The sequence below is a fragment of the Choloepus didactylus genome, chromosome 9 (assembly GCF_015220235.1).
Source record: "Choloepus didactylus isolate mChoDid1 chromosome 9, mChoDid1.pri, whole genome shotgun sequence".
Classification (NCBI taxonomy): domain Eukaryota; kingdom Metazoa; phylum Chordata; class Mammalia; order Pilosa; family Megalonychidae; genus Choloepus; species Choloepus didactylus.
In genome coordinates this window covers 100,892,446-100,918,475 of record NC_051315.1, presented here as the reverse complement: position 1 = coordinate 100,918,475, position 26,030 = coordinate 100,892,446, and the positions used below count along the sequence as shown (strand labels likewise).

The 26,030-nt window shown below is 39.5% G+C and overlaps 1 protein-coding gene across 4 annotated transcripts in view; it reads left to right on the top strand.

The window, feature by feature from the left end:
- LOC119544811 (gamma-crystallin A-like) overlaps positions 1 to 25,392 on the top strand; it is a 45,368-nt gene extending 19,976 nt beyond the window's left edge. The window contains exons 7-10 of one of the 4 annotated variants that reach the window (XM_037850352.1): positions 5,187 to 5,274; positions 5,577 to 5,695; positions 22,963 to 23,205; positions 25,063 to 25,392. In XM_037850352.1, coding sequence (XP_037706280.1) covers positions 5,187 to 5,274; positions 5,577 to 5,695; positions 22,963 to 23,205; positions 25,063 to 25,335 — 723 coding nt within the window. In that variant the 3' untranslated portion in view covers positions 25,336 to 25,392. Of the gene's footprint in view, positions 1 to 5,186; positions 5,275 to 5,576; positions 5,696 to 18,260; positions 18,359 to 22,858; positions 22,868 to 22,962; positions 23,206 to 25,062 lie in introns of those variants that run through there. The other 3 variants (XM_037850353.1, XM_037850354.1, XM_037850355.1) reach the window with 3 other exon arrangements.
- The last annotated feature ends 638 nt before the right edge of the window (positions 25,393 to 26,030 follow it).

Here is a 26,030-nt window from a genome sequence, read left to right as displayed (position 1 = left end):
GAAGTTTGAGAAATTTAACATTGATATAAAGCTTACATTCTATATTTCATTTTTTCCTTATGTTCCAATTGTGTCCTTTTGAGCCTTTTCTCCTCTATACTTAGATCTCATCCAGGATCATCTATGGCATTTAATTGTCATTATCTATTTAGACTTTTTCTTTTCAATTGTGGAAACATATATACAGCATAAATTTTCCCATTCCAGCCCCTCCCAAGCATTCCATTTAGTGGGATTAATCACATTCACAATGTTGCAATGCCATCACCTTCCCACCATCCATCACTAGAAATTTCCCTTCACCCCAAACAGAAACCCTACACTCATTTCTTATTAACTCCCCATTGCCCCTTCCCCCACTTCTCATAACCCATACTCTACTTTTCATCTCTATGATCAAATTCTCTGGTACTTTCTTTGTGTTTACCGTGGGGCTTAAATTTAACATCTTAAGTCTATAGCAATCTTGTTTTCTTTGATACCAACTTAACTTCAACAGAACGCATAAACTATGTTCCTATATTCTTCTCCGTTCCCCCACATTTATGTAGTTTTTGTCAAAAATTACATATTTTACATTGAGTTCAAAACCACTGATTTATCATTACACTTTATGTATTTTAGATCCTGTAGGAAGTAAATAGTGGAGTTACAAATCAAAAATACAGTAGTATTGATATTTATATTTACCATGTGATCTTTACTGGAAATCTTTATTTCTTCATGTCGTTTCAGTCAATTGTTTAGTGTCCCTTCCTTTCAGCATGCACAATTCCCTTTAGCATTTCTTATAGTACTGATCTACTGGTGATGAGGTCACTCGACTTTTGATTATCCGGGAATGTTTTCATCGCCCCCTCATTTTTAACCTCCACGTGTTTGTGAATTTTCTAAGTCTCTGATGGTTATTGACTTCTATTTGTATTCCACTGTGGTCAGAAAATGTGCTTTGAATAATTTCAATTTTTTTTTTTTAATTTATTGAGGCTTGTTTTATGTCCCAGCCTATGGTCTATTCTGGAGAAAGTTTGGTGATCGGTAAAGAAGAATGTGTATCCTGGTGATCTGGGATGTAATGTTCTGTATATGTCTGTTAAATTTCTCTATATCTCTCTCTCCTTTCTTTGCTTCTCTGTTGGTAGGGCTCCCTTTAGTATCTGAAGTAGGGCAGGTCTTTTGTTAGCAAAATCTCTCAGCATTTGTTTGTCTGTGAAAAATTTAAGCTCTCCCTCAAATTTGAAGGAGAGTTTTGCTGGATAATATTCTTGATTGGAAATTTTTCTCTCTCAGAATTTTAAATATGTCATGCCACTGCCTTCTCGCCTCCATGGTGGCCACTGAGTAGTCACTACTTAGTCTTGTGTTGTTTCCTTTGTATGTGGTGAACTGGTTTTCTCTTGCTGCTTTTAGAACTTGCTCCTTCTCTTCAATATTTGACAGTCTGATTGGAATATGTCTTGGAGTGGGTTTATTTGGATTTATTCTACTTGGAGTTCACTGGGCATTTATGCTTTGTGTATTTATATTGTGTAGAAGGTTTTGGAAGTTTTCCCCAACAATTTCTTTGAATACTCTTTCTAGACCTTTACCCTTCTCTTCCCCTTCTGGGACACCAATGAGTCTTATATTTGGATGTTTTATTTTATCTATCATATCCCTGAGATCCATTTTGATTTTTTTTTATTTTTTTCCTCAGTCTTTCTTTTGTTCTTTCATTTTCCATTCTGTGGTTCTCGAAGTTGCTGAGTCATTGTTCAGCTTCCTCTAGTCTTGTACTATGAGTATCCAGAATCTTTTAAATTTGGTCAGCAGTTTCTTTAATTTCCATAAGATCATCTATTTTTTTATTTACTCTTGCAATTTCTTCTTTATGCTCTTCTAGGGTCTTCTTCATGTCCTTTATGTCCTGTGCCATGCTCTTCTTCATGTCCTTTATATCCTGTGCCGTGTTATCATTGTTTGTCTTTAGTTCTTTGATTAATTGCGCCAAGTACTGTGTCTCCTCTGATCTTATGATTTGGGTGTTTGGGTTTGGGTTATCCATATTGTCTGGTTTTTTCATATGCTTTAAAATTTTCTGTTGTTTCTGGGCTCTTGGCATTTGCTTTACTTGATAGGGTTCTTTTAGGATATGAAGGATTATTCAGACACCAATCTCTAATTTGTCTGATCTACAGCTTAGTGGCATACACTTTCTCTAACCAACCAGCAGATGGCATCTGTGAGTCACCTATTCCCCTCAAGTCAGTTCTCCCCAACTTTTTCTTTGTGGTGTGTGAGGATCTAGTTCTTAAGGGGTCCAATTGGTGCACCAAGTTTGAGTGTGTTGTTGGTGCTGTCCGCCCTGAATGTGGGGCATGTGTCTGAGCAGTTAGGGAGGTAGGGCATCTTTAATAATCAAACCTCCCAGGTGTTCCTGGAGATTTAAGGCTGTTGCAAGAGTCTAAACCTTCATGTCAGTCTCACCACAGATTGTCTCTGCTGCTGAACCACAAGTCCTTGCTATTGGCTTAGGGTCCCTGGGATTTCTGGTTTGGTTCCTCTTCCCAGCTGTGCCCTTCTAGGGCCTCTGCTGAGGGAAGGCTGTGCTACATCACAAGTGTGCACCATCCCTCAAGGGAAGCCCTGAGCCGCTGGGCCGTGCAGGGGCATTCCCAGCCTGCTGTAAAGATGGCTGAATGGGGTGTGTTAATTTCCCCCTTTTCACACAGCTCCACCTTCCCAGCTCTGGGAAGATTAGCTGTGGGTGCACAAAAGGCTATCTTCTATGCAAGATACTGAGGCATTCGCACAGCCCTTTCCTTCCACACTTCACTGTGTGGTTCTTGCTGCCGTATCTGTAGCCTTTTTTTTTTTTTTTTAAAGAACTAGTCCACCTCCAAATGCCAACCCATGGTTTCCCCACACTGCAGTGTGGCTGCCGGACATTCAGCAGGCTCACTCACTCATTTCAGGATGCAGACTCCCGGTTTCACCAAGTGCACGATCCCTGTGGATTTAGCAGACCTTGTCCAGCTGGTGCATCACTGGAATTGGTGTTCTGGGTCACTTTCTGGCTTCTATCTAGTATTTTTCATGGAGGTGTTTTTTTTTACCCTGTCTCTCCTAGCCGCCATTAGGTTCTGGCAAGGGTTTTTAAAGAGAAAGATTAGACAAGTTGTTTGTGTTTGGGTGACATTTGAGGTACTCCACTTGTCCTTCAGATTAGATAGTTAACTGAGCTCTTCATTTTATGGTTTGTTTTATGGTGTCTGGATGCCCTTGGGGTTTAGAGGAACATTGCTGCTTGAGGCTTTGCATACCTTGGCAGTTTGTGATATCCATTTAAAATCTCTTAGCCACAGTAACTCTATTTTGTTTTATTTCTTTTTACAGTAGGAAAAATGCTGGCCTGGAAACCTAAACATGGATATTTGTTTTGTTGTCTTTGTCTTTTGATGTTTGCCTTAGCTGTACATCATTTTTTTAGAATACCTTATTAATGAAGTGACGTACTTGCTGAAATAAGTCTTCATTAGAACTTATAAATAAAAACATATATAAAATACTAGAATCTGTAAATAAAAAGCCTAAATCTCTATCAGTGAGAAGGCAGAAAGTTATCCAACCTGCAGAGGAACGTTAATTATTTCAGGCCTCCTGGCCTCAATTAGTTATTTAACTGTTAGCAATTCACTCAACCCTTTCTCTAGGAGATGAGACAGGATCCTGCAAAGGAGATGGTGACCAAAGAGCTGCCATTGATAATTCCATAAAATTAGTGAATCAGGGAGAGAGGTGATAGTGATGATGATGATGATGATGATAATAAAGAAATGATTATTATGGGTAATACTTATATCACTATTCTAAGTGCTTTATATATCCTCTTAATCCTCACCAAAACCCTATAGGTATTATCACATAAAGAAACAGGCACAGAGAAGTTAAGTAACTTTGCCAAAGTCACACATGTAAGTGGAGGAGCCTACATTCAAATCCAGCCAGTTTGACACTAAAGTCCATGCTTTAACTGCTACTGCCTTGAACAGAATGGTAGTTATTCAACTAGTCAATAACATTTGGGGGCCTACTATGTGCTAGGTGCACTATAAACACTGGGGATAAAGTTAAATTAGCTAACTGGCCTCCCTGCTTCCACACTCCCGTCCATTCTCCACATAGCAGCCGGAGTGATCTTTTAAAAACCTAAACCAGACCCATTGTACCCTGGAATCAGTAAGAGTGTAGTTCTGTATCAGCCACATGATCTTGACCCTGCCTCTCTCTTCACCCTCATCCATGGGTTTCTTTTCTCTCACCATAACCTACCACTGGCTTCCTTTCTGTGTCTGGAAAGCACAGGCTTATTCCAAGAAGGCCGTGGCCTTTCTTGCCCTTCTCATTCCCCTTGCCCGGAACACTTCTCCCCAGCTCTTCCCATTGCTGGCTTCTGCTCATCTTGGGAAGTCGTGGCTGCCCAGTGATTCCCCAGCACTTCACCTTGTTGGATGCATTTATTAAACGCATCACCACGGGCAATTTCCCTGGTTGTCCAATGGTTTGTTTATTGTTGGCTGTCGTCACTAGAATATTGGCTTCAGTAGGGCAGGTATCATTCTGTCTTACTAACAACCACTCCTAAAACAGGGCCTGCCCCTTGGTGAGTGCTCAACACACATTTGTTGAAGGAACAAAGGAAGGGACAACCTTAGTCTTGAAGGAGTTTCCAGTGTCATACAAGGGACAGACAGGTTATAACCATAACACACTGGGATTGTTCTATGCTCCTACATGCGTTGAGGTCACAGAAAAGTGATTAAATAATTCTGTTTTGGGGTAAGGAGGGGCACCAGCTTTGGAAAATGGAGATGGGGCACATGGAGGCAAGTTTCTCAGAAAAGGTGAGATTTGAGCTGCATCTCAAAGGTTTCTACCTGCAGGTAGAAAAGGAGGAAATAGCCATTCCAGGAAAAGGGGAACTATGTGAAGGGTGTCAGCATGTGAAAGAGCACTCCAGGCAAAGGAACAAATGTGAGCCACAGGCAGTGTGTGAAAGTCTGCAGCATCTGAAACATAAGCCTCATCAGTGCACTGATGCTGATGTCTAAGGACTGTAGTTGATCAAACAGGCCAAGTGCTATAACCAGCAGGTGTTATTAACACAAAGTGTTGCAGCTTTTAAAAGTAAGAATTTTTCCTTTCAGGTTTCCCAAGCTCCACCTTTCCGCCTCTCCTTGCACCCTTTTGCCATGTTAACAGCACCCAAAGCAGCAGAATATGCCCACAAACAGAGTAAGCATGTTTACTTCCATCTGCTTTAAAGAAATGCAAGATTAGGAGGTGGGCTCACAAGGTAAGGGCACAATTGTTATGGTAATTAGATTTCTCTGTCTGGTTGAATTAAAAAGAATCAGGAGCTTTTATGACTTGACTTCCCCATCCCACCCCATTACCAAAATCAGGGAAGTCTTATATTTCTCAGACCCTTTGGTATGGAAGCAAAGCACTCCAGAGGGAAGGACTTAAAACTGTGGGTGGACACATTAAAAAAAAAAAGTTTTATATACAGATATGGTCACTTTATGTGTCTTTAGGTATCAAACTAAGATGGGGAGCAAGGAATAAAAATGCCACCAGCAGCTCTACAAGGGAAGCAAATGCCAAGGAATGGAAATCTTCAAAAAGTTTACCTTTGGACACACAAAAGAAAAAAGTAGGTCTAAAAACACACATTGGGACAAATTGATTCCAGATATTTTGGGGGTACTTATATTGTGGTTAAAAGGCTAGCCTTTTTGGCAAAGAAACGGGCCCTCAGAAGGAACATAGCTCTGCAGACACTTTGATTTTTAACCTGTAAGAATCATTTCAGACTTCTGACCTGCAGAACTATAAAGTAACAAAATTGTGTTGTATTAAGTGACTAAATTTATGGTAATTTATGGTAATTTCTTACAGTAGAAAATTAATATAGACTCCAATCTATCCATATTAGACTGCTTGATATTTTCTCACAGGTTTAGGTTCTGATCATTATTTTTCAGACTTTTCACTGTGTGTTTTATTTTGGATGGGTTTTCTGTCTTGAAGTTCACTTATCTTTTCTTCTGCAACGCCTAATATTCTGTCAATTTCCCCCCAGGATTTTATTTTAAATTTCAAATATTATGGTTTTCAGCTCTAGAAATTCCATTTGGTTTGTTTCTATTCTATATCTTCTGTTTTGCTCTGTCTTATGTTCATGTTTTCCTTTAAATCTTTGAGCATATTTATAATAGCTCTTTTAAAAATCCTTGTCTATTAGTACTCTCATGTTTATTTCTACAGACTATTTCTATTGATTGAATTTTCTCCTGATTATGTGTCATAGTTCCTGCTTCCTTAAATATCTAAACACTTTTGTTTGGATAACAGACATTGTGAATGTTGTTTTTAGAATCTGGATTTTTTGTTGTCTTCTAAAAATGTTGAACTTAGTTTGGGCACACAGTTAAGTAATTTGCAAATTAGCTACATCCTTTCCATGCTTGTTTTAAAGATCTATTAGGGCATATCTATACTATCCTTTATCATAGAGCTAATTTAGCCTTACTACTAAGATGAACTCTTCTTGGCTCTCTACCAAATGTTCCATATATTTGTTGAGGTCACTGCACTCCTACTGGATAGAACTTGCATGTCCTTCAGCCCTATCTACCCTGTTTATATTGTACAACTTACAGCTTCCTAACAGCACTTTGCCTGGTATCAGGCAATTCTACCCTATTCATTTGGATCTTAGTGCTTAGAAACAGGCTAAACCAGACTCCTGTCATGATTTGGAGAATTATTTCTCCGTGTAGCTGCATTGCTTATGTTCTCTGTCCCACAAAATCAAGCTGCTTCCCCAAATCTGCAGATAAACTTGCTGCCCTCCCCACTACGTGGGCATGACTCCCAGGGGTGTAAATCTCCCTGGCAATGTGGGACATGACTCCTGGGGATGAACCTGGACCTGCCATTGAGGAATTGAAAAAGACTTCTTGCTCAAAAGAGGGAAGAGAAATGAAACAAAATAAAGTGTCAGTGGCTGACAGATTTCAAATGGAGTAGAGAGGACATCCTGGAGGTTAGTCTTATGCACTATATAGATATCCCTTTATAGTTTTTAGTGTATTGGCAGAGGTAGAAGGAAATACCTGAAACTGTTGAAATGCAACCAGTAGCTTTGATTATTGAAGACAATTGTATAACTGTATAGCTTCCTCTGTGTGACTGTGTGATTGTGAAAACATTCCCTTTATCCAGTGTGTAGACAGATGAGTAGAAAAATGGGGACAAAAAAAAAATGAATAATAGGGAGGTATGGGGAGGGTATACGATGTTTTGGGTATTCTTTTTTACTTTTTTATTCTTATTCTTTTTGGTGCCATAATGAAAATGTTCAAAAATTAATTGTGGTGTGCCTAAGAGTCTCCCCATGAGTACCTCTTTGTTGCTCAGATGTGGCCCTCTCTCTCTAACTGAGCCACCTTGGCAGATGAACTCACTGCCCTCCCCCCTACATGGGACCTGACTCCCAGGGGTGTAAATCTCTCTGGCAACGCAGGATATGACTCCTGGGGATGAATCTGGACCCGGTATCGTGGAATTGAGACTATCTTCTTGACCAAAAGGGGTATGCAAAACGAAACAAAATGCTTTCAGTGGCTGGGAGATTTCAAGTGGAGTCAAGAGGTCACTCTGGAGGACATTCTTATGCACTATATAGATAATACCTCTTAGGTTTTAATGTATTGGAATAGCTAGAAGTAAATACCTGAAACTACCAAACTCCAACCCAGCAGTCTGGACTCCTGAAGATGATTGTATAATAATGTAGATTACAAGGGGTGACAGTGTGATTGTGAAGGCCTTGTGGATCACAGTCCCTTTATCTAGTGTATGGGTGGATGGGTAGAAAAGTGGGGAGAAAAACTAAATGACAAATAGGGTGGGATGGAGGGATGGTTTGGGTATTCTTTTTTTACTTTTATTTTTTATTCTTATTCTGATTCTTTCTGATGTAAGGAAAATGTTCAGAAATAGATTGTGGTGATGAATGTATAACTATATGATCATACTGTGAACAGTTGATTGTATACCATGGATGATTGTATGGTATGTGAATATATTTCAATAAAACTGAATTTAAAAAAAATTAATTGTGCTGATGAATGCACAGCTATATGATGGTACTATGAACAACTGATTGCACACTTTGGATGACTGCATGGTATATGAATATGTATCAATAAAATTGAATTAAAAAAAAAGTCTAGCCTTTTCAAACATTATAATGCCTCACCGACATGGACTAACTACATTGTGTAAACTCAGAATTGAATCTTAGAGTACAGTTTATCAGGGGAACGCCTATTGTAATGGTCCCTAGATTGTAAGCTCCTATAGCAGTCACATCTATTCCTGAATTGTAACAGCTGTCTCCAGATTCTGAGATGCTGATCCCTTTGTGTATAACCTGATTGATCCCTGGAACTTTGGATATCTGTGTGACACCTGAAACTCAGAGCCAGAACTTGGCAGACATGAATGTCAGTATTAGCGCATATAGCAACTGTTAAAAAAGCTGAAAAAGCGTCCAGAATTCAATTAGAGATATGAATGAAGCAGGCCTGGTTAGGACTAGGGCAAACTGGGCCAAAGGGTAAGGGACGATAGTGACTGTGTTTTAAAACTTCAACTTCCATGTGAGATCAAGGGAAGAGATGTTTAGTTGGTGAGGATCTACTATTTCCTAAAAGATTTAAGTCGTACAGTTTGTTCAAATACCATAATTACATGGAACTTTGAATAGGAAGTGAGACCTGGAAGGTTTGTATATGTTAGTGTGAAATAGCAACACATCCCAAAGTAATTTGGGCAGAGAATAAAAATACATATGCAGGCTCCCCCTGAGAAGCTGGGGGAAGATGCGGAAGTGTTGGGCTTCCTTACCTGGATTGTTGCTGATGTATTCACAAACATTGAGTACCGGCGGTCTGATGTACTGAGCCCTGTATCTTGGGACTTGCCCTTATGAAGTTCATTGCTGCAAAGGAGAGGCGAAACCTGCTTATAATTGTGCCTGAGTCTCCCCTCAAGAATCTCTTTGTTGCCCAGATGTGGCCCTCTCTCTCTAGCTAAGCCAACTTGGCAGGTGATCTCACTGCCCTCCCCTGTACGTGGGATCTGACTCCCAAGGGTGTAAATCTCTCTGGCAATGAAGGCTATGATTCCTGAGGATGAATCTGAACCCGACATCGTGGGATTGAGAACATCTTCTTGACCAAAAGAGGGATGTAAAATGAAAGGAAATAAAGTTTCAGTGGCTGACAGATTCTAAATGGAGTCAGGAGGTCACTCTGGTAGACATTCTTATGCACTATATAGGTAACACTTTTTAGGTTTTAATGCATTGGAATAACTAGAAGTAAATATCTGAAACTATCAAACTCCAACCCAGTAGCCTTGACTCTTGAAGACGATTGTATAACAATGTAGTTTACAAGGGGTGATAGTGTGATTGTGAAAGTCTTGTGGATCACACTCCCTTTAACCACTATATGGGTGGATGAGTAGAAAAATGGGGACAAAAACTGGGTGAAAAATAGGGTGGGGGGGATGATTTGGGTGTTCTTTTTTACTTTTATTTTTTATTCTTATTCTTGTTTTTCCTGATATAAGGAAAATGTTCAAAGAATAGATTGGGGTGATAAAAGCACAACTATATGATAGTACTATGAACAGTTGATTGTACACAATGGATGATTGCATGATATGTAAATATATCTCAAAACTGAAAAAAAAGTTTAGCCTTTTGAGTCAGATGCTTTGGGTTTGAATCTAGAGCACTTATGCTGTTACTTAAGGCAAGCTATTTAACTTCTCTGTGCTTTAGTTTCCTCCTCCACAAAATGGGAATAATGATAGCTATTTCTCAAGGTTGGTGGGATGATTAACTTGAAATTATATATGTTAAGAGGTTATAATAGTGCTTAGCTCTGAGTGATACAGGACAGGAGTGGTGGGTTCTCTGCCTGATGTGCTCAAATAACCAACTCCTGAGACATCAGAGTTTCAAAGAAAGAAAGAATTAATTGCTAAGCATGATGAAGGAGATCAGACAGCCTATTGGCCTAAAAATCTGTCTCCCCAAGTCTAAGGAGTTCAAGGTTTTTATGGATTCAAACAAGGGGAGATGGAGTCATTACCATTTCGATACCAACTGTAGGCAGAAACAATTGTAAAGGAGTGAAACTGTGCTAGAACCAAGTCAATGGCTAGTAAGCCATTAGCATTGGGGGGTGGGGTGGGCAAGTGCCCTTTTGTTGACAAGTTTCTAAAGTAAAAAAATGGATAAAGGGAGTAAGTGAAGGTCAGTCACCAGGTTTTTACAATTACAAGGTCACAAGATGCAAGTTATACAATCATTGTTAGAAATCAAGGCAGCTAGATTACAGCTCAGAGATTTCAGGTATTTCCCTCTGTCTAATATAAAAAAGGAATATCTATATAATGATCCAATAATCATAATCATCCCTTAAATCCTAACTTCTCAGTTACATGAGTAAAGCCTAAATAAATATTAACCATCATTATCTTTTTAGCAGTTGATAAATAATATTTACAAGTCAATTGGCTGTTTATTCAAATAAGTGTGTTAAGGAGAAGATTTACATTAATATGTGTCCCAAACCTTCCTGTGCTTTGTCCTTCTCACTAATGAGAATTTTACCTTTGCCTAATGATTGGCTTTGCTCCACTCCTGCCCTGTCTAGGTGATTCTTGGGATTTTTATGTTGCAGAATTCAGAGAATGGTCAGAGATGGACAGGGCTGGAGAGAGAGGAGAATGGGGAGAAGGATTCTTGCTGTCCCAGCTCCAGGCTCTCCAGTGTAACATGCAACATGAAAATGAAATTTAAAAAGAAGTCAGAGAGACCAAGATGGTCAACAGAATAAAAAGCTGAAAGAGAGAGAGTCAGAAAAGGGGTACCGGCTGAGTGTCTAGGATATTTTAGGGGCTTGTTGAGTGAGAGGCTCTGGTCAGCAAGAGGATTGTCAGAGAGGAAGGGAAGAAGGAGATTTTGAAAACTAATACAGTGCATTATGAATTGGGTTTGCTTCAACAAACACAAGTAAAAGCTGAAATTCCTTTTTGTTTAATTCGATTACTACACTGTACATTGTTTATGGGAATCTCTGAATATACCAGACACATGGGGCCCTGGATTTATTCAGATTTCAGAGACAAAACATTGAGTGATGAGAAATATAAGCTTATCAGAGAAAACGCTTTAGGAACAGCTAGAATTCTTTGGTCATATCAGGGTTTTAGTAAGTGCTATTATTAAATATTATTAAATACTATTCTATTAACAGAACATTCATACTGTTGAGATATATTCACCATGTTGAGTGTTCTTTTAACAATACTTGCTATAATGAGATTTGAAGGTATAGCTTTTCTAGAATCCTTCCTTTGTGTCGGAAGAACTTTTTGAGGTAAGATGAGGTTATTTGTAAAATATGAGTTTGAGGACAGCAGGCATTGAAAAACAAACAAAACAACAATCATAAAACAGTAAACTCTAGAAAATACATATGTGTGTATATATATATAATCTAGATACACACAGATAATCTAGACCATAAACTTAATCATGAAAAAATAAATCTCTGAAACAGAGATTCAGGGACACCCCCCCCCCCCCCGAGGCTCTTTTATGGCCTCTATGTGCTGGAAATCCTACTCTACAGATTACTCATTGGTATGTTATTTGGAAAATATACTTTCATTCCATATATGTTTTCTGTTTCAACAACTGTTTAAGATTGCTGTCTTCTTGATGGGGGCAGATCTGTTGTTTCTTTATTATTTCCCACATATATAAAAAGTGACTTGCAAGCAATGGATATTCAGTAACTGCTGTTTACTAGTGAATTTTTAGTAAGCCAATGTCCTTAGGCGACTCGTCTCAAACCACTGTGCCCTATCAATACTGATCAAGGCAACCAGTTTCCAGGAACCAGCCCTTTCTATAGGCTAATTGATGCTGGTAAGCCAGAATTGGCAGAAGAAAAAAATGCCCATTTTGCTGTATAGCCAAGTCCTAAGTTGAGGGCCCTCCATAAAGGCTCCTTCTTCATAATCAAACAGCAGAAAATGCACTTGTTTTTTCCTTTAACACTTTATTATTTGCATACTTTAGGCTTTTTCCCCAACTCCTGAGTAATGTATTTTTAAAATTAGTCTTTAAAAATTTAATAGTAATACATGTTCATAGTAAATATTTCAAATAATATAGAAAGTATAAAGTGGAGAAAGATTCCTCTTTTCTCCACACCTCCTTTCCCACTCTTTGGAAGTAACCATTGTTACTATTTCATGGGCTATCTTTCAAATATTTGCTATGCTTACATAAGTATACATACATGTATAGCTCCTTGATTTGTTAGAACTCTTTTTATATTAACAAAATAAATCTTTTGTTAATATGTGACAAATATGCTTTCTTGGTTTGTTGTTTGAAATTTTTCATTTTAGATGTTCAGACTTCTTAGTCTTTTCCTTATGGATTTTTTTGATGTACCATGTCTTACATTTTTTAAGTTGAAAAATAATTTTTTTAACTTTAAGATAAAATGTGTGGGGAGAACCTAAGATAGTGGCTGTTCTAGTTTGCTAATGCTGCTGGAATGCAAAACATCAGAGATGGATTGGCTTTTATAAAAGGGGGTTTATTTGGTTACACAGTTACAGTCTTAAAGCCATAGTGTCCAAGGTAACACATCAGCAATCGGTACCTTCACTGGAGGATGGCCAATGGTGTCCAGAAAACCTCTGTTAGCTGGGAAGGCATGTGGCTGGAGTCTGCTCTGGAGTTCCAGTTTCAAAATGGCTTTCTCTCTAGGCTGCAGCTCCTCAAAAATGTCACTCTCAATTGCTCTTGGGGCATTTGTCCTCTCTTAGTTTCTCTGGAGCAAAAGTCTGCTTTCAACAGCTGTCTTCAAACTGTCTCTCGTCTGCAGCTCCTCTTTCAGCTATTGTGCATTCTTCAAAGTGTCCCTCTTGGCTGTAGCTCCTCTTCAAAAGGTCACTCTCAGCTGCGCTGAGTTCATTCTGTTTGTCAGCTCCCTTATATGGCTCCAGTGATTTAATTTAGTACCACCCTGAATGGGTGGGATAACACCTCCATGGAAATTATCCAATCAGAGTCATCACCCACAGTTGGGTGGGATGCATCTCCACAGAAACACTCAAAGAATTACGATCTAATCAGCACTGATACATCTGCCCACACAAGATTACATCAAAGAATACGGCTTTTTCTGGGGGACATAATACATTAAAACTGGCACAGCAGCTAGGAGAGACAGGGCAAAAAAACACCTCCATGAAAAATACTAGATAGAGGCCAGAAAGCGACCCAGAACACCAGTTCCATCGATGCACCAACTGGACAAGGTCTGGTAAATCCACAGGGAGCACACACTTGGTGAAACCGGGAGTCTGCATCCTGAAATGAGTGAGTGAGCCTGCTGAATGTCTGGCAGCCACACTGTGGTGTGGGGAAACTGTGAGTTGGCATTTGGAGGCAGGCTAGTTCTTTTTTAAAAAAACCCAAAAGTGGCTGCAGATATGGCAGTGAGAACCACACAGTGAAGCGTAGCAGGAAAGGGCTGTGTGAACGCCTCAATATCTGGCATGGAAGATAGACTTTCGTGCACCCACTGCTAGTTATCTCAGAGCAAGGAGGGCAGAGGTGAGCCAAAAGGGGAAAAAAAACATGCCCCTTGCAGCCATCTTCCTGGCGGGCTGGGAACACTCCTGCCTGGTGCCAGAGGCACAGCCCAGAGCTGTACCAAGGGACCCAGTGTGACAGGAAGTGTTTTCAGCAACACACGCACATGCCACAATATCGGGCATGGAAGATAGCCTTTCGTGAACCCACAGCTAATTGTCCCAGAGCCGGGAAGGTGGAGCTGTGCAAAAGGGGGAAATTAACACGCCCCATTCAGCCATCTTTACAGCAGACTGGGAACGCCTCTACACGGCCTGGTGACCCAGGGCTTCCCTTGAGGGATGGCACACACTTGTGATGTAGCACAGCCTTCCCTCAGCAGAGGTCCTGGGAGGGCATGGCTGGGAAGAGGAACCCACCTGGAAATCCCAGGGACCCCACGCCAATACCAGACTTGTGGGTCAGCAGCAGAGACAATCTGTGGCAAAACTGACATGAAGGTTTAGACTCTTGCAACAGCCTTAAATCTCCAGGAAAACCTGGGGGGTTTGATTATTAAAGCTGCCCTGCCTCCCTAACTGCTCAGACACACACCCCACATTCAGGGTGGACAGCACCAACAACACACTCAAACTTGGTGCACCAATTGGTCCCCTTAAGAACCAGATCCTCACACACCACAAAGAAAAAGTTGGGGAGAACTGACTTGAGGGGAATAGGTGACTCACGGATGCCATCTGCTTGTTAGTTAGAGAAAGTGTATGCCACTAAGCTGTAGATCAGACAAATTAGAGATTGGTGTCTGAATAATCCTTCATATCCTAAAAGAACCCTATCAAGTAAAGCAAATGCCAAGAGCCCAGAAACAACAGAAAATTTTAAAGCATATGAAAAAACCAGATGATATGGATAACCCAAACCCAAACACCCAAATCAAAAGATCAGAGGAGAGACAGTACTTGGAGCAATTAATCAAAGAACTAAAGACAAACAACAAGAGCATGGCACAGGATATAAAGGACATGAAGAAGACCCTAGAAGAGCATAAAGAAGAAATTGCAAGAGTAAATAAAAAAATAGAAGATCTTATGGAAATCAAAGAAACTGCTGACCAAATTTAAAAGATTCTGGATACTCATAGTACAAGACTAGAGGAAGCTGAACAATGACTCAGCAACTTCGAGAACCACAGAATGGAAAATGAAAGAACAAAAGAAAGAATGGGGAAAAAATCGAAAAAATCAAAATGGATCTCAGGGATATGATAGATAAAATAAAACGTCCAAATATAAGACTCATTGGTGTCCCAGAAGGAGAAGAGAAGGGTAAAGGTCTAGAAAGAGTATCCAAAGAAATAATTCTACACAATATAATTACACAAAGCATAAATGCCCAGCGAACTCCAAATAGAATAAATCCAAATAAACCCACTCCAAGACATATTCTGATCAGACTGTCAAATACTGAAGAGAAGGAACAAGTTCTGAAAGCAGCAAGAGAAAAGCAATTCACCACATATAAAGGAAACAGCATAAGACTAAGTAGTGACTACTCAGCGGCCACCATGGAGGTGAGAAGGCAGTGGCATGACATATTTAAAATTCTGAGAGAGAAAAATTTCCAACCAAGAATACTTTATCCAGCAAAGCTCTCCTTCAAATTTGAGGGAGAGCTTAAATTTTTCACAGACAAACAAATGCTGAGAGATTTTGCTAATAAAAGACCTGCCCTACTTCAGATACTAAAGGGAGCCCTACTGACAGAGAAACAAAGAAAGGGGAGAGAGATATAGAGAAATTTAACAGACATATGTAGAACATTACATCCCACATCACCAGGATACACATTCTTCTCTAGTTATCACGGAACTTTCTCCAGAATAAACCATAGGCTGAGACATAAAACAAGCCTCAATAAATTTTAAAAAATTGAAATTATTCAAAGCACATTCTCTGACCACAATGGAATACAAATAGAAGTCAATAACCATCAGAGATTTAGAAAATTCACAAACACCTGGAGGTTAAAATTGAGGGGTAGATGAAACATTCCTGGATAATCAAAAGCTGAGGGACTTCACCAGTAGATCAGTCCCATAAGAAATGCTAAAAGGAATTGTGCAGGCTGAAGGGAAGGAACACTAAGCAATTGACTGAAACCATATGAAGAAATAAAGATTTTCAGTAAAGATCACATGGTAAATATAAATACCAATACTACTGTATTTTTGATTTGTAACTCCACTATTTACTTCTTACAGGATCTAAAATACATAAAATATAATGATAAATCAGTGGTTTTGAACTCAATGTAAAATATGTAATTTTTGACAAAAACTACATAAAGGTGGGGGAATGGAGGAGTATAGGAACATAGTTTATGTGTCCTATTGAAGTTAAGTTGGTATCAAAGAAAACAAGATTGTTATAGACTTAAGATGTTAAATTTAAGCCCCACGATAAACACAAAGAAAATATCAGAGAATTTGATCATAGAGATGAGAAGTAGAGTACAGGTTACGAGAAGTGGGGGAAGGGACAATGGGGAGTTAATAAGAAATGAGTATAGGGTTTCTGTTTGGGGTGAAGGGAAATTTCTAGTAATGGATGGTGGGAAGGTGATGGCTTTGCAACATTGTGAATGTGATTAATCCCACTAAATGGAATGCTTGGGAGGGGTTGGAATGGGAAGATTTATGCTGTATATATGTTTCCACAATTGAAAAAAAAAGACAGTCTAAATAGATAATGATAATTAAATGCCATAGATGATCCTGGATGAGATCTAAGAATAGAGGAGAAAAGGCTCAAAAGGACACAATTGGGACACAAGAAAAAAATGAAATATAGAATGTAAGCTTTATATCAATGTTAAATTTCTCAAACTTCTTAACTACACTTAATGTGATTATATAAATGAATATTCTTGTTCATATGAAATGTATATGTTAATTATATTATTTGTTCAAGGATGTGTGCAACTTGCTCTCATATGTTCAGAAGACAGAGCAATAGATGATGGATGATAGACAGGGAGGGAGGGAGGGAGGGAAAGAAAGAAATAGTAAAGTGACAAAATACTAAAGTTGGTAGATCGGGGTATCGGTGGAGGGGGATTGGGGTATGCTGGAGTTCTGTGTATGGGGTTTGTATTATTTTTGCAACTGTTACTGTAAGTTTGAATTTATTTCCCAAAAAAAAAGATAAAATATGCGTTTTTCAGAATCTTCTATTTATTTCCAGCCACTGAATTTCTTCATAAAGTAAGAGAAAAGAGAACATTTTGGGGCGTGGGGGTGGGGTGGGGTTGGGGTAATCCAGGGATTCTGGGTAACAGTTTTGAAAGTTTCCTTTTTATTGTATTGGTTATAGTAGCTTACTCATTACTCAAAACGGGCAAGAGCAACATCATTTCCTAGGAAAGTATGAGCATTGGGCTGATGACTAGGAACAGAATATGGGATGGATGGAACCATACATACCAAAGACCTAGAACAGCCTACCACAGCGATTAACTTGATTTGAATCCTGGTTCCCCCACTAAGTAACTTGGGCGAGTTATTTACTCTCTCTATGTTCAGTTTCTCATCTATAACAAGATTATAATAGTACCTACCTCATAAGGTCAGTACAAAGACTAAATGAGTTAATGGATGTGGAAGAACTTAAAACAGTGCCAGGACTTCAGCAAGCACTAATACAAATGCTCCTGTTATTACCAATCCCGAGGAACTCACAATATCATGGAAGAGAGCAAGACACAAAGGAGGGCAAGTTAAGTTTAATTTTAAAACAATATCTCAGAAATTCAAAAGAATATGCTTCCAACAATATACAACTGCTAAGGGGCAAAGACACAATTGGCTTTGGATAGGTTAGTCATAAGAAGTAAAAGTTTTATTTAACTTTTTATGTGGAAATAATTTCAAGCTTAGAGAAAAGTTGCAAGAATAGTACAAAGAATCCTCATATACTTTTTCCCCAGATTCACCAATTGTTAACATTTTGAACTATTATTCATCAGTCTCCTTTCTCTCTGTATGTAGATACACAGGGTTTTTTTCTGAGCCATCTGAAGTTGCATACATTGTCCTTCTTTCTCCCTATAAACTTTAGTGTGTATTTCGTAAGAACAAAGTCACTCTCTTAAATAGCCACAGCACAGTCACCAACCTTAGAAAATCTAGCATTGATACTTTTATCTATTCTACTGTCTATATACCAATCTTGTCAAGTGACCCAATAATGTCCTTTTTCAGCATTTGCTTTCCCTCTGTATGGGATCCTTTGTGGAATCATGTACTGCATTTAGTTGAGAAATATAACTCTTAATTTCCAAATCCATTAAAACAGTTCCATGGAAATTCTTTTATAATTACATTTATTTTAATTCATATTTGTCAGTAAGTTAGTAGCTCATATTTGTCCTTAATTCTCTATAGATAGAAAGCTAATGTCTGTGTCCCATGGTAAATTGAAGTGCTTGATACTAAAATGATCTTTTTATTCTGCAGGTCACTTAGAAACTTGGAACTGCACTGTGGGACTTTATAACAATGTCTCACAGAGTGGAAAAAAAAATATCATGTTAAAACTGCAATTCTTGCCAGCACATTTTTTTTTTTTTTTTTACAGTCAGCTTCTGATGCAAACTGCATTAAAATGTTATTTTTGGTAAGGGTTTCTTCTTTTAGAAGTATATTGCACTACTTCTACATTTTGGTAATAAATGTGTGTATCTTATGCTACTCTGTTGTGACTGGAAAACTGTTGTGGAATATAGAACATATACGGTATTTGTATGTCAGTGTAGGCTAGCTTTGTAGCACAGTTTACAAATGTTTAGCATTGAATATTGCAGATTGGTGGAAGAGGAGGCAGTTTTCCAAAATTCAATCCAAAATAAAATTAAAGTCATTTATTGCCTTTACTAATGTTCTCATATAGAAACATTTATTTAAAATCAGTTAAATAAAGCACTAAAAGAAAAGTGGATGCAGGCTTTATTTCAGTAGTACATAATGACCACTAGGAAGAGAAAAAGTTCTCAAATTTTAGTACCTTTCCAAAATGCTAATTAGGCACGTGGCTCACGCTATAAATGTGTGTGGCAAAAATTTGATCAAATGAATGTGAGTACAGATAATAACTTTAAAGTTTTGACACACCATCTTCTTTTTGCCAGACACTGTGCAATAAGATGCATGGTTGCCCTGGATTGTTGCTGATGTTCTCACAAACACTGGGGACTGATGGCTTGACATGCTGAGCCCTCTGTCTTGGGGCTTGCCCCCATGAAGCTTGTTACTGCAAAGGAGAGGCTAAACCTGCTTATAATTGTGCCTAAGAGTCTCCCCCTGGGTGCCTCTTTGTTGCTCAGATGTGGCCCTCTCTCTCTCTAACTAAGTCACCTTGGCAGGTGATCTCACTGCCCTCCCCCCTACGTGACACCTTACTCCCAGGGCTGTAAATCTCCCTGGCAACATGGGATATGACTCCTGGGAATGAATCTGGACCCAGCATTGTGAGATTGAGAACATCTTCTTGACCAGAAGGGGGATGCGAAATGAAATGAAATAAAGCTTCAGTGGCTGAGAGATTTCAAATGGAGTCAAGAGGTCATTCTGGTGGACATTCTTACATGCTATATAGATAACACTTTTTAGGTTTTAATGTATTGGAATAGCTAGAAGTAAATAGCTGAAACTACCAAACTCCAACCCAGTAGCCTTGACTCTTGAAGACAATTGTGTAACAATGCAGATTACAAGGGGTCACAGTGTGATTGTGAAAACCTTGTGGATTGCACTCCCTTTATCCAATGTATGGATGGATGAGTAGATAAATGCGGACAAAAACTAAATGAAAATAGGGTGGGGTGGGGGGATGATTTGGGTGTTCTTTTTTATTTTTATCTTTTATTCTGATTCTGATTCTTTCTGGCATGAGGAAAATGTTCAGAGATGGATTGGGGTGATGAATACACAATTATATGATGGTACTGTGGACAGCTGATTGTACACTATGGTTGTATGGTATGTGAATGTATCTCAATTAAACTGAATTAAAAAAACAAAGATGCATGTTGTTGTCTTGCACTAAAAATGGTGGTGTATTTCAATGCAGGGTTGTGGCTGGGCAGACCAATGCAGCTTTTTCCATGCTGGGTTTGATTACGCTTGTAACTGAGAGTTACCAGTCAACATGCAGCAACAGAAGGAAGGCAGAGGAGAGCACTAGTCACCTATGATCCCTGGAAATTCTGCCCACTGTCTAGCTTCATTGGACTTTGCACAAGTGATTTAGCTCTGCTAATTAGGAAGGAACATTTCATTCTCTGTGGCTATTTCTGTCTATCCCCTTAACATCTGCCTGATTGAGATGTTCAGAGATGGCATCATGACTGTACTGATAACAGTGGTGGAATGTCCTTTTAGAACCCTTCCATGGGTTGAAGCAGGAAGGAGTTTGAGTCCATCTTTCTACAAACACATGGGGTGTAGATGAGCTGGGGACTTAGTCATCCATCCTCCACACATCTGATGATGCTGCTAAGTCAATAGGTTGGCAACACTGCAGAAGGCTTTTTGGGCAGTTGTCTGGATTGCATAAAACAGGGACGCTTCTGGGAGGGCAAACACAGGCCAATCATGATGCTAGTTTTAAAAACAAACAGCAAATTGATGACTGCCAGTTTGGTGGGCTGATCCCTCGATCTGGGGGCTTTCCCGTATGAGGCTTGTTGCTGCAAGGGAGAGGCTAAGTCTACTTATAATTGTGCCTAAGTGTCTCCCCCAGAGAGCCTCTTTGTTGCTCAGATGTGGCCTCTCTCTCTAAGCCCACTTGGCAGGTGAACTCACTATCCTCCCTGCTATGTGGGATATACCATCCAGGGGTGTAAATCTCCCTGGAAACACATGATATGACTCCTGGTGATGAATCTGGAGCCAGCACTATGGGATTGAGAGAATCTGCTTGACCAAAAGGGGGAAAAGAAATGAAACAAAATAAGGTTCCAGTGGCTGAGAGATTTCAAATTGGAGTCACGATGTCACTCTGGAGGGTATTCTTATGTGCTACCTAGATATCTCTTTATAGTTTTTAGTGTGTTGGAATTGCTGGAGGGAAATACCTGAAAGTGTCAAACTGTAATCCAATGCCTTGACTCCTGAAGATGATTGTATAACTATGTAGCTTGCACAGTGTGATTGTGTGATTGTGAAAACCTTGTGGCTTGCACCCCCTTTATCCAGTGTATGGACAGATGAGTGGGAAAATGGGGACATAAATTAGATGAAGAATAGGGTGGGATGGAGGGGATAGAAAGCTTTGGGTGTTGTTTTTTGCTTTTATTTTTATTTTGGAGCAAGGAAAAGGTTCAAAAATTGATTCTGGGGATGAATGCACAACTGTATGATGGTGCTGTGAATAACTGATTGTACATTGTAGGTGACTGTAGGATGTGTGAATATATCTCAATAATACTGTATTTAAAAACTACAGCAACAACAACAAAACAAGCAGCAATCCTAGAAAACCGAGGAGGTGGGGAGAATCATGTGTGTTTTTCTGCTCTTGGAGTGTCTCACAGTCTCTGGAGAGAGCTCTTTATTTTCAGCTCAAGGAGAAGCATTTAATCTCAGGACTAAATATACCCATTTCTGAAACTTGCTGTACCTCACCAGCAACTCAAACTCATACATTTAAAAATTGTTTTTGTTTTTCCATCTCATGAAAGTAAACTATAGTTATAATAGAAAACTGTGGAAATAGAAAGCAGCAAAAAGAAAATAAAAATAGAAAATGAGGGTCTATAATTTTGCCATTCACTGATAACCAATATTAAAATTTTGGTATACACTCTTCTTTTTTTAATTATTTTTTTTGAGATATATTCACACACCATACAATCATCCACAGCATACAATTAGTTGTTCACAATACTATCATATAGTTGTGCATTTACCACCACAATCAGTTTTTGAACATTTTCATTACTGAAAAAGAAGAAGAAAAATTAAAGTAAAAGAGAACACCTAAAACATTCCATCCCCCCATCCCACCCTATTTTCCATTTAGTTTTTGTCCCTATTTTTCTCCTCATCTGTACATACACTGGATAAAGGGAGTGTGAGCCACAAAGCTTTCACATTCACATGGTCACACTGTGCAAGCTATATAGTTATACAGTTGTCTTTAAGAATCAAGGCTACTGGGTTGCAGTTTGACAGTTTCAGGTATTTCCTTCTAGCTATTCCAATACCATAAAAACTAAAAAGGGATATCTATATAGTGCATAAGACTATTTCCAGAATGACCTCTCGACTCCATTTGAAATTTCTCAGCCAATAAAACTTTATTTTATTTCTCTTCCCCCTTTTGGTCTTTCTCAATTCCATGATGCCAGGTCCAGGCTCATCTCCATATTGCCAGGGAGATTTACCCCCCTGGAAGTCATGTCCCACGTAGCAGGGAGGGAAGTGAGTTTACCTGCAGAGTGGGCTTAGAGAGAGAGAGGCCACTTCTGAGCAGCTAGAAAGGTTCTCTGGAGGAGAATCTTAGGCTGGTTTTGAATCTTCTGATCTGTTTTATTTTCCCTACTTACACATATACTAAATATTGAAAACCGAATCATGATGATGAATTTAGGAAATATAATTATCTTTCTCAATTAGAGAATTTTTTGTTTGCGCCTTAGCACTTCAAGTTCTTCTTGAATTCATATAATTCTTACCAGTCACCCCAGTTGGAAACATCAGCCTCCATCTCAGCAGTTTCCATAGGCAAAAATTACAAAACGCTGACCACATAATATGTTTCTAGAGCTGCACGGGATGAGCATGCCCTTTGTCTCCAAGGTCATATGGCTCCGCTGACTTCAACACCTTTCACTGGAGCTAGCGAGGACAACTTGGAAATGTGAGAGAGAATGAGTGCCCCTGCTCCATGATCCCATAATGCAAAAAAACCCGAGAACACAGATATATCCTCAGCACTACCCCCAGGCCCCTTTTGTGTTGTTCTTGCCAAAACTGCAGTCGTCCTGCTATATATACCAGCTGCGTCTCCTGTCTCCATCATATTGGACACTGATCATCTGCTGTCAACAGCCATGGGGAAGGTGAGCCGTCCAGGTGACATACCATGTCTACTGAGCTCTGAGTGTGGGGCTGTCCCTTCCCGCTGACTGCCTGCTGTCACCTTGTTTTCTTGCAGATCACCTTCTATGAGGACCAGGGCTTCCAGGGCCGCTGCTACGAGTGCAGCAGCGACTGCCCCAACTTGCAGCCCTACTTCAGCTGCTGCAACTCCATCTGTGTGGACAGCGGCTGCTGGATGCTCTACGAGCGCCCCAACTACCAGGGGCACCAGTACTTCCTGCACTGTAGCAAGTACTCTGACTTCCAGCAGTGGATGGGCTTCAATGACTCCATCTGCTCCTGCCACACAGTTCCTTATGTGAGTCTTGCTGCAACTTGATGGATGTTGAAACATCAGTGATTAGTGGTCATAAAGTCCTGTTGATAAAAGGTAGCTTGTTCCCATTCAGGACTGAAGTTCACAGTAAGGGTAGCAATGCCTGACTCTCAAATAGTTAAAAAAAAAAAAAAAAAAATGTTAACAGGATTAAGAATGACTGTAATTTCTATCTTTCTTACCTTAGGACATATATATTGTTTTAGGGCACAGGTGATCACAGTAACATAGTGTGCCAGTTTGAATGTATTGTGTGCCCCCAAATGCCATTATCTTTGATGCAATCTTGTGTGGGCAGACCTATCAGTGTTAATTAGATTGTAATTCTTTGAGTGTTTCCATGGAGATGCGTCCCACCCAACTGTGGGTGATGACTCTGATTGGATAATTTCCATGGAGATGTTGGCCTGCCCATTGGGTGGGTCTGAATTAAATAACTGGAGCACTATATAAGATCAGACAGAAGGAGCAAGCTGCTACAGCCAAGAGGGACACTTTGAAGAATGCACTGGAACTGAGAGAGGAGCTTCAGCTTACAGAGACATTTTGAAGATGGCTGTTGAAAGTAGACCCTTGCTCTGGAGAAGCTGAGAGAGGACAAATACCCTAAGTGCAACTAAGAGTGACATTTTTGAGGAACTGCAGCCTGGAGAGGACAATCCTGAGAGAAAGCCTTTTTGAAACCAGAACTTTGGAGCAGACACCAGCCATGTGCCTTCCCAGCTAACAGAGGTTTTCTGGACACCATTGGCCATCCTCCAGTGAAGGTACCCAATTGCTGATGTGTTACCTTGGACACTTTATGGCCTTAAGACTGTAACTGTGTAACCAAATAAACCCCCTTTATAAAAGCCAATCCATTTCTGGTGTTTTGCATTCTGGCAGCATTAGCAAACTAGAACACATAGACTCTAAAATTAAATTTGCTAGCGCCAAGAAGATCCCTAATTTCTAAATAAAATTTTTAAAAACCACATTGTTTAGTGAAGAAAAAAATCCATCTAGATGGCTCTTTTTTAATGATAGAAAAACTAACAGATTTTTAGATGGAGGTTCCTATGGAGGAACAATGTAAGTATAATGTATTCTAACTTTACAGGTAATTTTTAAAAATTCATTCTATATAGTATACTCATCTAGCACCTGGAACAATAAGTTTCAAAATTGTAAGTGGCTTTTTATTTTCCCAAAGTCATTAAACTAGTTCCTTACAAGGGTCGGCAGGTTAGGATTCCATGAGACCTGGTCATTACCAAGTGCTGCTTAATGTTTAATAATGTGGAGCATGCGTTTATGCTTTCTGGTACCAAATTATGTAGTGTGGCAAGCAGATTCAAGAATTGCAACCAAATTTAGGCTAGAGAAATTTGCAGATGCAAAACCAGATACAAACTAATAGAGCTTTCTTTCTTTGGGGCAAGAAACTCAAATGGTACCAATGACATGGCAAGATATTTGAAAAGAGATGTGGACTTAGAGTAGATAAATCATTGTAAATTAGTGCAAAGAGTGATTAAAAACAAGCAGATATGACTTAGTTATGTCCATTCATAATGGATACAAGAGCTAAAATCCTTTCAGCAGACTCACTTAATACAGTTGTGGCAGATAGTTTCTTACAAAGGGAAACCTTTTTATTCCTTGTATTTCAATGTTTGCTTCTTCCACAAGATCTCCAGGTCAGCTGTATTTTAATACTCTTCCAAATTTGCTAGCCCAACAAGGTAGAGGAGTGGTTTGAAAACTGTGCTTCATGAAGATGCAGGTGTATTGCATCACTTTTGCTCACATCAGGATGCAGACGATTTATTTTTGTTCTTTTGTTTATTGGTACACCAGACCAGCTCTCACAGGATAAGGCTGTATGAAAGAGATGACTACCAAGGCCTCGTGTCCGAGCACATGGAGGACTGCTCCTGCATCCAGAACCGCTTCCGCCTCAGTGAGATCCACTCCCTCCACGTCCTGGAAGGCTGCTGGGTGCTCTACGAGATGCCCAACTACCGGGGGTGCCAGTACCTGCTGAGGCCAGGCAACTACAGGCGGTTCCACCACTGGGGGGCCACGGATGCCAGAGTGGGCTCCCTGAGACGGGTCGTTGATTTGTACTAAGCCATGCTTTTCTTGTTATGACCTACATAGAAGTGAAATAAATATACAAATTGTGTTCCTGGCACTAACTAGTTCTTGACTATTTTAAATAATAACTGATTTCTAATAAATGGTGATCCCAGACAACTGACCTGACCCCAGTTGATATTTCCACTTATTTACTTCCTGTTGGTCAGGCAAGAGTATTTTGGGTATCCACTCATGTCATGGGACACAGGAGAAAGCACTGTCTGTGATCGCCATGACTCTTAGTCTCAAGGAAAGAGGAAAGGCAAACATAATGAAAAAAACTATTAGAACCCATAAAAGGAGAAAAATATGCAATCAGTTGTAGCAGAGACACCAAAGACAAGGGACTGCTGGAGGGATTAGGGTATCTGAAGTCTCAGATACGATTAATCAAGCTGCAGGAAGAGAGGAATGTTACACTGAGTTTCAAAAGTAGAGAAGGTCCTTAAAGTCTGTTTGAAACCAGATTAAATCATCTGGTAGGAAAAATGTTAAACTGAGAGTGAAACAGCCTGAGTTGTTATCCTGTCTCTGCTACTTGCAAGTAGAGTGACCAGCTCATCCCAGTTTGCCAGGGATCTTCTTGGTTTTAGCACTGAAAGTTCGTATCCTGGAAAACCCCTCAGTGTTACAAACCAGTACGGTTAGTCACCCTCTGTATTAGTTAGGGTTCTCTAAGGAAGCAG